Source organism: Myxocyprinus asiaticus, chromosome 5, assembly GCF_019703515.2.
Source record: "Myxocyprinus asiaticus isolate MX2 ecotype Aquarium Trade chromosome 5, UBuf_Myxa_2, whole genome shotgun sequence".
Lineage (NCBI taxonomy): Eukaryota > Metazoa > Chordata > Actinopteri > Cypriniformes > Catostomidae > Myxocyprinus > Myxocyprinus asiaticus.
The window spans coordinates 4,880,190-4,893,451 of record NC_059348.1 but is presented as its reverse complement, the minus strand read 5'-3'; the positions used below and the strand labels follow the sequence as shown (position 1 = coordinate 4,893,451).

General features: G+C 38.4%; 1 protein-coding gene across 1 annotated transcript; it reads left to right on the top strand.

Moving 5' to 3' along the window:
- The first annotated feature begins 408 nt into the window (after nucleotides 1-408).
- LOC127440822 (gastrula zinc finger protein XlCGF8.2DB-like) lies at nucleotides 409-11,492 on the top strand. The gene is made up of 2 exons (XM_051697755.1): nucleotides 409-519; nucleotides 8,775-11,492. The coding sequence occupies exons 1-2, from the start codon at nucleotides 465-467 to the stop codon at nucleotides 9,872-9,874; spliced, it is 1,155 nt and encodes a 384-aa protein (XP_051553715.1). The 5' UTR covers nucleotides 409-464; the 3' UTR covers nucleotides 9,875-11,492.
- Nucleotides 11,493-13,262: the final 1,770 nt, after the last annotated feature.

Sequence of the window (13,262 nt, the reverse complement as noted above, 5' to 3'; positions counted from 1 at the left end):
AATGTGGGTACAGGAGGAGGAATCACAGCTTTATTAAAAAGAAGAGAAGAACCAATAATAACAAGAATATGCATAGGTCACACTGGATTAAATGGAAAGATATATAAAATAAAAAGCACCATTTTGGGTTATGCAGTCATTGTGATGACCGTTGAACAGGTCATACTGCATTGCACAGCTTACAACGATGAAAGACAAGTTTTACACTCAGAATTGCAGGCAAAATGAATTAATGTCATGTCATTAAAAAGTATTTTGGCGAAAAAAGCAAGGAAAATTAGTTATGAGTGATGATGTTTGGAGGTTTATTAAAGCAAGATCCTTCCGCATTGCTGTTCCACACTCCAGTTCAGTTGGTGGCGGTAATGCACCAAAAGCTGATTTGCCAACCGTCTATAATCAGAAGAAGAAGACGTGCAATCACGTACAATCAGTCTGCTAACAACTATTGCAAGAGTGAAGACATGAATGATCCAAAAGTATGCAAAGTGAAAAATGAAGATAATGAGCAACAGAGAGGTTGGTGTACATTCGTTATTTTTCATAATAACAGTTTTGAGGAACACTGAGGTAAACAAAACTTAAGACAGTTTGCAAGATCTTGTTACAAACAAAAAGGCTAATACCAGAATCTACCAGATTTTGTGATACACGGGGAAGATGGGTGAAGATGCCCCCCTTAAGAAATGTGTGCATTTACTTTTAAATGGTAACATATTTAGATATGTGTTTAGCATGTACAGGAGTATGATGATGATGATTATGATGCATCACCCATATATTATCACATATGATCGTGGGAAATAAATAGAAACATTGACTAATTTAGTTTTCATTGCCCAAAATTAAAAGAAATATGAAAGGGGCCACCTTACTCCACTATCAGGGTAAGAGGATCCCATACCTTGGGCAAGAAGATTTACAGAATGTATAAAATACATTTGATATCATTATTAATTATGTATTTTTTGTCTTTTAATGTAATACATAAATAAATAAAATGTCCTATGTAATTATGTACTTTTACACTTTAGTTATTGAGTTAATAGTTGAATAATGACACACAAATCAAATAACAAAATCCCAGCTGAGGGGATTCTTTTGAAAGCAGGGGCGTAGCAATCATTTAAAAAGCGACAGGGGCAAAATTTTCAGCTCAAGACAAGTAGGCCTATATATTTTTTATATTAAAGCTACACTATGTAAAACTTTTCTTTTAAAAAAACAAAACAAAATGTTATTAATGAGAGAGTGCAACAAAAATCCATCTTCCAAACCATGTCTTTACCCAAATATGGATAAACCTATAATAAATATTTATATTTTAGAGCTGTCAGGACGAATTTTGCGGGAAATTGCATACATACGTCATTTGCCCATGCGTGTTCGCGTCATATTCGTACACAGAGAAAATCAGATCTGGCTACTGTAGCGTGTGTATGGTGTGGGAGTTGCGTGAAGCTGAATGTTTGTTGTCACAACGAATGAGAAAAATTGAACATGGATCATTCAAAATGGCAAACCTCCGGGGATTCACCGGTTGTAAAAACAAAGAAACCCCGAGCAAGCAAAAAGTGAAAGCGAAAGAGTCCATAATAAAACCCAAATCAACTTCGGCTTGGCTTTTCAGAGGTGGCAACAACTCCGAGATCTGAAAGGATTTAAAAGTGACCCAGAGATGGCTTTTTCTTACTCAACAGGTAAGATATTTTATTGATAGGGTTTATGTGTAGTTGAGTAATCACACATGTCTATGTGTGTGTAGTGAAATACTAATTATACTGTAATCGGTGCAGAACTTTTCACTTGCTAGCACACGTGTGTATTTATCTTTATAATGGCAATAATTTCTATAAATAAATCCTTTAGTCCTTGGCTTGCCAAGGACATGTGAGTCTTGAAATGATGTTGACCACTGTTTGGTAAGAATGACAATCAATAAATTAGTTACTACGGTGGTCTATTTGGCCAGAATATCCTGCAGTTCTAAAAACTTTACAACGTTTGACCTTATCAGAATAGCAATCGTGTCTAATGTTAACAAACGTTGCCTAACTTTTGTAACGTCATTTATTTCAAAACATCAATGTTTCCAGTAAGTCAAAACAACAGCATAAGATATGGCACTTGATGCTCAGGCGACATTGCTTTTGTTGGCAATTAAATGATAGTCTGTGTATTCCATTTCAAGAGTGTAGTCCATCAATAGACAAAGGTGATGCAGGCAGAGATAAATGATGAGGTGCATTGCAGTTCAACCTGCAGGTCATTTCGGTGAGGTTCGGTGGGGTCCATCCTAAGTCCAAGATTCAGGCAGTGGCATATGAATTATCCGATGTCTTAACAGCTGGAGTTGGCTTCAGTTCATCCTCTGAAGTAAAAAAAACCGAAGTGATGTCTGTAGGGCTGCCCCCGACCAAAGATTTTCCTAGTCGACTAGTAGTTGTTAGTTTAAGCCATTAGTCGACTAGTTGTCACACGTTTATGATATAAATTTAATTACTTTAATATTGGTGGGAGTCAGAAAATGGTTTGAGTTCCAGGGCTGAGAAAGAATGTTATAAGTAACATTGCTAACACTGTTCTACATTACAGAGAAATACTAAACTGTAATAATGAGCCTTTAAAATATACATTTTACAAGCGCACACACGAAGCGAGCCGCAGCGACACCGGCAAAAGCGGTAATGATTCTGAATGTGTCGGAAAAACAGCAAGGAGACTGTCTGAACATTTTGTTAATTTATAGAGAGAAATGCACATTAGGGTTGTGCCGACAGACGATGATCTCGGGGATCGACGATGGTCAGAGTGATTGCCGATAGCTGATGCCTTTGAGATGTCAAGATGATATTTGCCTCATTTTCCCATTAATCTATTAAATTATTATTATTATTATTATTTGGCTATTATTATTATCAAATTATTATTACAAATAATTTGCCCATAGACACACAGACACATGCTTGAAGAAACACATTTTATTATATTATTAAGAACAGATGACAGAAAATCCGTCTATGCGCATGTATGACACGCTGTTTGTTTGGAGGCGTGCAGTCTTATGGAACACGCGCATGTAAAAGGTTCTCACTCTTTCTTTGTTTCTGTCTTATTTTTTATTTTTTTTGCAAGAACAGTATCATCTATGAGTGCTGCAAATGTCCTCAGACATCTCAGCTCAGGAGGTGCTTTGAGTTCAGTTCACTTTATTTCTACAGAACAGTTCATTGTGAACGTATATCTACATCTGTGATTAAAACATAAAATAATACAAAAACACCTCGATCCATGATTTATATTTCAATGATTATCATCATCATTATAATTATTATCTTTACATTTATATTTTTTTTTTCCAGTTTCATTTGAATTTTTAGTTAAAATTCCCAAGTGATATTTGTTTTAAATTTGAATTGTTTTATTTAAAAGTAGACATTTTAAGCTTTCTTTAGACATATGTTTCATATTTGTCTGATAAGTATTCGCGGAGATTCAGTTCAGCTCGCGGAGACAGAGACGGCTGAAAGCGCACCCAGTTTATTTTCTTTATTTTACAAAAGCACAAGGTTTTGTTGTTATTGTGAGTGTACACAAATAAAAGTAGACCCTTTATAGTTTCTAATGATGCCTTACACTTATCTGTATGCCCAAAAATGACGGAGTATTTAAAGTTGTTTCCGCTGTTATAAGGAAGAAATCCAGCAGAACGTGCCGCCGCGTCTGTCGACCCCAGAGGGTTAATGACCATGGACCTAAGGTACACTGCACACCAACTTCTGAATTTAAAACAGAGCTCTTATTGTCCAGCTAAAGACTCTTATGAACTCTGTCGAGACGCTGACTTGCTATGTCCTAAACGATATATCCATTGGGGTTTGAGGCGCAGTTTTGCTGTCTCATCCTCTCCTAACATCTTTGTCCCTACCTATCGACATAAGACCAAAAAACAGTTTTACACTGGTGTTGATCACAGTAATTTAACATCGGTTCCCCGTGTGGAGATTAAGCCATTGTCGTCTCCGCTTCAGAGCCTGGCTTATGCCGCATTATTTAATGCCCGCTCCGTGAATAACAAGGCGCTGCTTTTATCGGATTTTCTTATAGATAAAAAGATGGACTTATTGTTTTTAACTGAAACCTGGCATAAAGAAAATGATGGAGTCCTGTTTAACCAGATCACTCCAGCAGGCTTTGGATTATTAGATCTCCTGAGATTATCTGGCAGAGGCGGAGGCATTATTGTTGTTTACAACCTGAAGTTTATCTTAAACTCTGTGCCTGTTCCCCAGTTTTCATCATTTGAATGCCTGGTCTTGAGTATTTCTGCTCCTATATCTATTATCATTGCTACAGTCTATAAACCACCTAAGACTAAGACACATGCAGCTTTTATGTCAGAGTTTGCTAATTTTCTGTCAACACTGAGTATGAAGTTCCACAGAATTTTAATTGTGGGGGACTTTAACATTCCGGAGTGACTCTGTGACGGCTAAGGAATTTCTGTCGTTACTTGATTGTTTTAACTTTTCACAGTTTGTAACTGACCCGACTCATAACAAAGGCCATACCCTTGATCTTGTGATTGCAAACGGCTCATTTGTATCGCATTTTTCATCTGTTGACATTGGTCTGTCAGATCATTAAACTGTCTACTTTAATCTGGAACTGTATCATTTATGTGAGCCTACCATCCGAACAGTAACATTCCGGAAGAGGAAGTCTATTGATCAGACCATTTTTTTTCAATTCTGTTTTTTCCACTTTAAGTGATCTGCATCCTACATCGTTGGAGGAGAAAATTCTACAGTTAAATTCTGCTCTTGCTACTAATCTAGACTCTTTTGCTCCCCTAAGGTCACGTAAGGTTACTTTCGCCAACTCTGCTCCTTGGTATAATGATAATCTGCGTACTAGAAAGGCTGCTTGTCGGAAAATGGAGCATAAATGGCGACTTACTGGCTTGACTGTTTATCATCAACCTTGGAAGGATCTTCTGGGTGATTACAGAACATTAATTGAGACTGAAAGATCATCTTATTTCTCTAAGACTATTGTAAACAATCAAGGAAATCCCAGACATTTGTTCCAAACTATAAATAGACTGCTTCAAGTCAGTGCTGTTAACACCTTGCCTGTTTCTCAACAGCTATGTAACTCTTTTCTTCAGTTTTTTAATTCTAAAATCGATAATGTTCGCAAACAAATTTCTGTCACATCTGATTCCACCGCTTCACTCTTTCATCCATCTGGGTTTGCTGGTGTTTCTTTCACTCATTTCTCTCAGCTTGATTCTGAGGCTTTCACAAGGAAGGTATCTAGCATGAAATCTACCACTTGCTTGCTCAATCCCATTCCCACAAGTATTTAAATCTTGCTTTGATGTTTGATGCCCTGCTATCCTCAGTATTATAAATGATTCATTGAATACTGGGGTTGTTCCAGCAGCTGATTTTATCAATTTTCGTCCCATCTCAAATCTTCCATTTTTGGCAAAAATACTTGAGAGTGTTGTTGCTTCTCAATTGTGTAATCATCTTACAATTAATAACCTCTTTGAACCCCTTCAGTCAGGTTTTCGTAAATTTCACAGTACTGAAACGGCTTTGGTCAAAGTTACCAATGACTTGTTGATGGCTTCTGAATCAGGAGCAACTTCCATTCTCATCCTTCTTGATCTTAGAGCCGCCTTCGATACTGTTGATCATGGTCTTTTACTTATCCACCTTGAAAGAGTTTTTGGTGTGTCGGGGACAGTTTTAAACTGGTTTAAATCCTATTTTATTTCTATGGGTTACAGATCTGACATTAGTTCTGTGCTCACTGGTGTTCCTCAGGGCACAGTTTTAGGCCCTTTACTTTTCAATATTTATTTATCTCCACTTGGGCATCTGCTGCGATCGCTCGGCCTCTATTATCACTTTTATGCTGACGATACCCAAATCTATATACACTCAAAATCTGGTGAAAACCTTGATGATTGTTTTCTTTCTGACTGTATTTCTGAAATAAAAACATGGATGAATAATAATTTTCTTTGCCTGAATAGCGGTAAAACCAAAGTTATGCTTATAGGTTCCTGTCATCAAATTCTCAAAGCTGGTTCTTTGTCTCTGTTTGTTGATGGCTTTGTTTTGGAGACTCAAAGTAAAATGAGGAACCTTGGAGTAATTTTTGATACCAGTCTTGCATTTGATTCTTTTGTACAGAGCATCCATTTTTCACCTCAGAAATATAGCAAGATTGCGCCCTATGCTAAATTTCTGTATAGATTACTGTAATGCCCTTTTCTAAAGAGTTTCTAAATCCACACTCAATAATCTCCAATATGTACAAAACTCTGCCACCAGGATCCTGACTGGGACCAGGACATGCAATCATATTACTCCTGTATTGGAGTCTTTGCACTGGGTCCCCGTCAGTTTCCGTGTTGATTTTAAAGTTATGATGCTGACATACAAAGCATTACACGGCTTGGCTCCTCATTATTTATCTGCATTGTTAATCCCTTACACCCCAAATTGCAGACTGCGCTCCTCACAGTCTAATTTGTTGACTGTTCCACAAACCCGCTTAAAATCTATGGGTGACGGGGCTTTTTCTGTCTATGCTTTTACCCTTTGGAACTCTCTTCCTCTAGAACTTAGGGAAGCTCAGACCTATGACATTTTTAAAGCTCAACTCAAGACATACTTTTTTAAACTAGCATTTGCTTGCTGATGTTTATCTTTTATTTCTATTTTTTATTTTTTATTTTATTTTATTGTGCTATGAACTGCTTATTTTGTGTACAGCACTTTGAGAAGCTGCTTTTAAAGACACTCTATAAAATAAAGTTTATTATTATTATTATTATCCTTGTCAGTAGATCGCAAGATTGTTTGGCAAAAATATTAAAGGGCAATTTCCTACACATTGTAATAATTTTATTTTCTGCCCAGGTAACATTGTCTTCCACATAAAGTTAGACAATGTTTTCTGATGTAATACGTTTTTTCACCCTCTCCCTGTCCCTCAAATTAAACGGACCTCACAGCCATACAGATTTGTCATATATTTTATTGATGTCAAACCTGACCATTCCTTGAGGAGTTAATTTCATGACTTTGCAAGCATGGATGTGAAAAATTGCACCAAAGGAGACAAGAACACCAAACACACGAGCTTGATGCATTCATTGCCAACAAATAAATAATTGAATTACTTCTCTATAAGTAGTGATTAAGCAAAGAGACTGAAAATGTATTATTACCACAAGAAATGGGAGGAGGGTTACTTTTTTGTATTTTTGCATTTGAAATGTGTCTGTTTAATTTACAATGCTAGTGTTTTACCAAAAAAAGGCAACGTTGAACGAAACTACAAAACAACTCATATGATGCTGACTTTCCTGCTAAAAGTGAGTTATGGAAAAGAAAGGTAAAGGAGCTAAAGTCATAGCTAGCAGCACAACAGTCGATTTTCACGAGGCCTGTTACAAAAAGGAAAGCATTGACCATTGCATGACCATGCTGACAGTTTTGCCATTTTCTTTTTTTTTTTTCTTTTTTTTAGATGTGGATGAAATTGCCTACTAAGTAGGAACATGCTTTCATTTGGACACAAGAGCCTTGGAGAATGAAATTCTCAAACTGCAAAATGACCTTGATATTAAGGCCAGGGCATCATCTGTGAACAGGAGGGAGTTCTGGGGGCTTCTGTTGAAGTATACTAATATAAGAAGATGTGCCTTTTACCTGTCAGCATTATTTGGATCAACCCATTTATATGAGTCAGTATTTTCTCACATGAAAATAATTAAGTCTAAATACAGATCTACTATGACCAATTAACACCATGTGGACTGTGTGAGACTTGCATTCAGGTGTAACTGCCCTGATTATGAAAAGCTAGCTGACACTTCTCAGTGCCAGTGCTTACATGAATGTAAATTTTCCATATAAGATGTGGGAAAATTATATGTTGATGGTATGTTGCCTCCCTGTATTGGTGTAAATTAGTTATCGTTATGATATCACTATTGCACAGTTTTTTTCCATGGCCTGCTTTTCAATATCAGAGTTACAAACTGACAGATCATGATGAAGCAGTTAAAGAAAAAGTAGAACTTATATTAAAAAAGGTTGGGCAGCCGTGGTGTAGATGCAGAACATTGGCTAAATATTGAGATTTATTCAAGTTTCTGATCGATATGAAGGATCCCCTTAACACCCCAAAACTTTTTTGTTGTTGTATGTTTATCATATCGCAGTTCAAATCGCAATTTAAAAAAAAAATAAACGCAATTAGATTTTTTGTCCAAATCGTTCAGCCCTAATGTGAGAGGTAATATGAGCGAAGCCAGGTGATTTATGAGCTGCTTACGACCTCCCAAAGATTTTAAACATGTTGGAAAAATTCTGACACTGTTGGCTTGAATTTGTTAGGTGTGTGAGGTTGAATGAGCCGATATGGCAATCTACCTGAAGTTGACAAATCAGGAGAAAGTGTTACAACTCGGACATTTAAGTAAATGGGCATGTTACAACTGTGCTTTTCACATATCAATAAATGATGGAGAGTTTTAAGTAAACGCAGCCCCTGGCCATGCCTGTCTCTTTCTCTTGGGTGCGTCTTCCCCCATCTTCCTCTAACATGAGAATGACAGAACTTATCTTCAGCATATCAGTGGTGACATAAAAATAGATACTTGGCTTTAGCTGCTACTTGTCATTAAATTGGAGTTCAACTGTATTTCTTGTTTCACATTTGTCTCTATTTACTGTTCATTTTAGACCTGATGGAAGTGAAAGTGGAAAGTCAAGAACTGAATTACGTGGATCAGAAACACCATCAGTGTCATAAATCTGAAAATGTCATAATGGGTGAAGAATCTTTTAGTTGCTCACAGACTGAAAATAATTTCTCACAAAAAGGAACTCCAAGAACAAGAGCCAAAAATGATTTCACATGCCCTCAGTGTGGAAAGAGTTTTAGACTAAAAGCAGATCTTCAGAGGCACCTAAGAATTCACACTGGAGAGAAGCCTTTCACATGCCCTCAGTGTGGAAAGTGTTTTGCACTGAAAGGAGCTCTCGAGAAGCACCTGAGAATTCACACTGGAGAGAAGCCTTTCACGTGCCCTCAGTGTGAAAAGAGTTTTACACTAAAAGTAAGTCTTGAAAAGCACCTGAGAATTCACACTGGAGAGAAGCCTTTCACTTGCCATCAGTGTGGAAAGAATTTCACAGAGAAAGGAAATCTTGATTGTCACATGAGAATTCACACTGGAGAGAAGTCTTTCACTTGCCATCAATGTGGAAAGAGTTTTTTACTAGAAGGGAATTTTAAGAGGCACCAAAGAATTCACTCTGGAGAGAAGCCGTTTACATGCCTTCAATGTGGAAAGAGTTTTGCACTAAAAGTAGTTCTTGATTGTCACCTGAGAATTCACACTGGAGAGAAGCCTTTCACATGCCTTCAGTGTGGAAAGAGTTTCACACAAAGAGGAGGTCTCAAAGATCACATGAGAATTCACACTGGAGAGAAGCCTTTCATCTGCCATCAGTGTGGAAAGAATTTCAAAGAGAAAGGAAATCTTAAGCGTCACATGAAAATTCACACTGGAGAGAAGCCATTCACATGCCCTCAGTGTGGCAAGGAATTTGCGTTGGAATCATACCTAAAGATACACCTGAAAATTCATTCAGATGTAAAACCTTACCTGTGTTCTTTTTGTGGAAAGAGTTTTTCACGGCTGGAATATTTTACTAAGCACCAGATAACACATAACGGTGTGAAAGCTCATGTATGCTCAGAGTGTGGTAAAGCCTTTAGCAGAGCTCACGAATTGAAAATGCACCAAGGAATTCATACTTTAGAAAAACAATACTAGTGTTCACATTGTGGAAATAGTTTCATTATGTCAGGACACCTGAAATCCATGAGAGAGTGCATACTGGAGAGAAGCCATACCACTGCACTTCATGTAGGAAGAGTTTCACCAATCATGTAATCTAGAGGCTCATCTAAAAAAGCGTTGTCCAAAGTTATCATTGTGAGCATAGTTTATTTTCAGAGTGGACACTTTCAAGTAAACGGTGTGAAATTCAGATAAACAAACATGAAATATGATGATCAGAAACAATGGGTCTCATTCACTAAGATCTGCTTATTAATGTTTTCACTCCTGGGGTCCCTTATAAACATGGAATAAACAAATTATATTTAGGCCAATATATTATTATAAATAAGAATTTTTATTCGAGCAAGCGTCGGTTCTGGGCATGCATTCTAAGTGGTAGAATGCACAAATGGCTTAAGCCCATCGTTCGTGACATTCTTGGATGCAGCTGGTGGAATGCTCCTATACAGCCCGGAAAAGGTTTGTCAGATGGTTTTACCATGTTGTGTACACATTTCATCTCACTCACTGCGATCCATTGAAAATTAGCTCTCAATCCAATCTTTTGTCAGCCGTGGAAGCTGGGTTGTAGACCAGCAGAGTGGGCCACCGCCTCCACACACAGTCCTAAGAAACATTGCATTTATCCGTCCCAGTATCCATCCAGAAACGGGCTTCAAGGCTCACCTCAACCGCTTTGGTGACTTTAGATTAGGGGTGCTCATTTCTGCACCTGGATGTCTATCTACCTGACAAATTAAGTTCCAACTCTAATCAAGCACACTTGAATCAGCTAATCAAGATTTTAGCTGTACTTAAAAACCACATGTAGCTGTGCTACAGCAGGGTTAAAACTAAAATCAGCATGAAGGTAGATTTCCAGGAACAGGATTGAGCAACCCAGGTCAAGTAACCTTGGGCCCATAGCGCAACCCTCATGGCAGCTACAACTCATTAGATTGCGCTATCAACTTTAGATGTTTTAAGCGCCTACTATTAGAGTTCGATTCCGGAGAGGGAGCTTGAGAAACCACATCCAAGGAAGACAGCAGACACGCAAATTATTTCTTTCCACTTCGAGCACTGCCCTATGGAGCACACACACAGCCTGAACGTGTGGACGATGATGCACAGATAAATGCTCCATCACAAGCAGTGTTCCAAGCATGCCTTAAGTTGATCCAACGTCTATAGTGGTACATATTTTTAAATCATTTTAAACAGTTTTGTTGTGTGATGGTTTTTTAGCAGCATGGCATTTTTATCTATAAATCTGCAACTTTACAGGTGTTGTGGTGCCTAAAGCCCTTATGTGGAGATGGTTTTGGTGTTTTATGCAAATTACCAACTGTGGTGATGTGCTCCTTTTAGAATAATCCTAATTCATCAACATTAGAAAGAGGGTAAGAATGCGTACACAACTGTTGTAAATCTGATGTCGAGTAAGTTTTTCGTGATAAGTTTTTCTGTGAATATAAGTATTAGGGATGTGCATGGTAACAGTTTGTAGTATTACACATAAGACAGACTAACTTATAAACAAACGTGTGTACAGTGCATCCGGAAAGTATTCACAGCGCTTCACTTTTTCCACATTTTGTTATGTTAAAGCCTTATTCCAAAATGGATTAAATTCATTATTTTCCTCAAAATTCTACAAACAATACCCCATAATGACAACGTGAAAGAAGTTTGTTTGAAATCGTTGCAAATTTATAAAAAAAAAAAAAAAAAAAATCACATGTACAAAAGTATTCACATCCTTTGCTCAATACTTTGTTGAAGCACCTTTGGCACCAATTACAGTCTCAATTCTTTTAGAGTATGATGCTACAAGCTTGGCACACCTATTTTTGGGCAGTTTCTCCCATTCTTCTTTGCAGGACCTCTCAAGCTCAATCAGGTTGGATGAGGAGTGTCGGTGCACAGCCATTTTCAGATCTCTCCAGAGATGTTCAATCGGGTTCAAGTCTGGTCTCTGGCTGGGCCACTCAAGGACATTCAGAGAGTTGTCCCGTAGCCACTCCTTTGTTATCTCGGCTGTGTGCTTAGGGTCGTTGTCCTGTTGGAAGATGAACCTTTGCCCCAGTCTGAGGTCCAGAGCGCTCTGGAGCAGGTTTTCATCAAGGATGTCTCTGTACATTGATGCATTCATCTTTCCCTCGATCCTGACTAGTCTCCCAGTTCCTGCCGCTGAAAAACATCCCCACAGCATGATGCTGCCACCACCATGCTTCACTGTAGGGATGGTATTGGCCAGATGATGAGCGGTGCCAGGCATGACGCTTGACATTCAGGCCAAAGAGTTCAATCTTTGTTTCTCATGGTCTGAGAGTCCTTCAGGTGCTTTTTGGCAAACTCCAGGCAGGCTGTCATGTGCCTTTTACTGAGTGGCTTCCGTCTGGCCACTCTACCATACAGGCCTGATTGGTGGAGTGCTGCAGAGATGGTGGTTCTTCTGGAAGGTTCTCCTCTCTCCACAGAGAAATGATGGAGCTCTGTCAGAGTGACCATCGGGTTCTTGGTCATCTCCCTGACTAAGGCCCTTCTCCCCCGATCACTCAGTTTGGCCGGCCGGCCAGCTCTAGGAAGAGTCCTGGTGGTTCCAAACTTCTTCCATTTACGGATGATGGAGGCCACTGTGCACATTTGGACCTTCAATGCTGCAGAAATTTTTCTGTACCCTTCCCCAGATCCGTGCCTCGATACAGTCCTGTCTCGGAAGTCTACAGACAATTCCTTGGACTTCATGGCTTGGTTTGTGCTCTGACATGCACTGTTAACTGTGGGATCTTGTATAGACAGGTGTGTGCCTTTCCAAATCATGTCCAATCAACTGAATTTACCACAGGTGGACTCCAATCAAGTTGTAGAAACATCTCAAGGATGATCAGTGGAAACAGGATGCACCTGAGCTCAATTTTGAGTGTCATGGCAAAGGCTGTGAATACTTATGTACATGTGATTTTTTTCGTTTTTTATTTTTAATAAATTTGCAAAGATTTCAAACAAACTTCTTTCACATTGTCATTATGGGGTATTGTTTGTAGAATTTTGAGGAAAATAATGAATTTAATCCATTTTGGAATAAGGCTGTAACAACAAAATGTGGAAAAAGTGAAGCGCTGTGAATACTTTCCAGATGCACTGTATGTGTGGTGCATGGAGTGGTAGGGTGGGTTGGGGGTTCAATCGGGAAACTCCAAAGGTTAGGTGGAGAAAACAAATCTAGCACATACCTGGATCTTGACTACACATTTCCTCAACTTTTCTGCCAGTGCTGTTGGCAAATAAAGTGTAGACTCAAATCAGTTGCTTTCATCTCTGCATTGCAACATGATCCTTCTAATGTATCACTCACCAAAACAGAGACATGAGC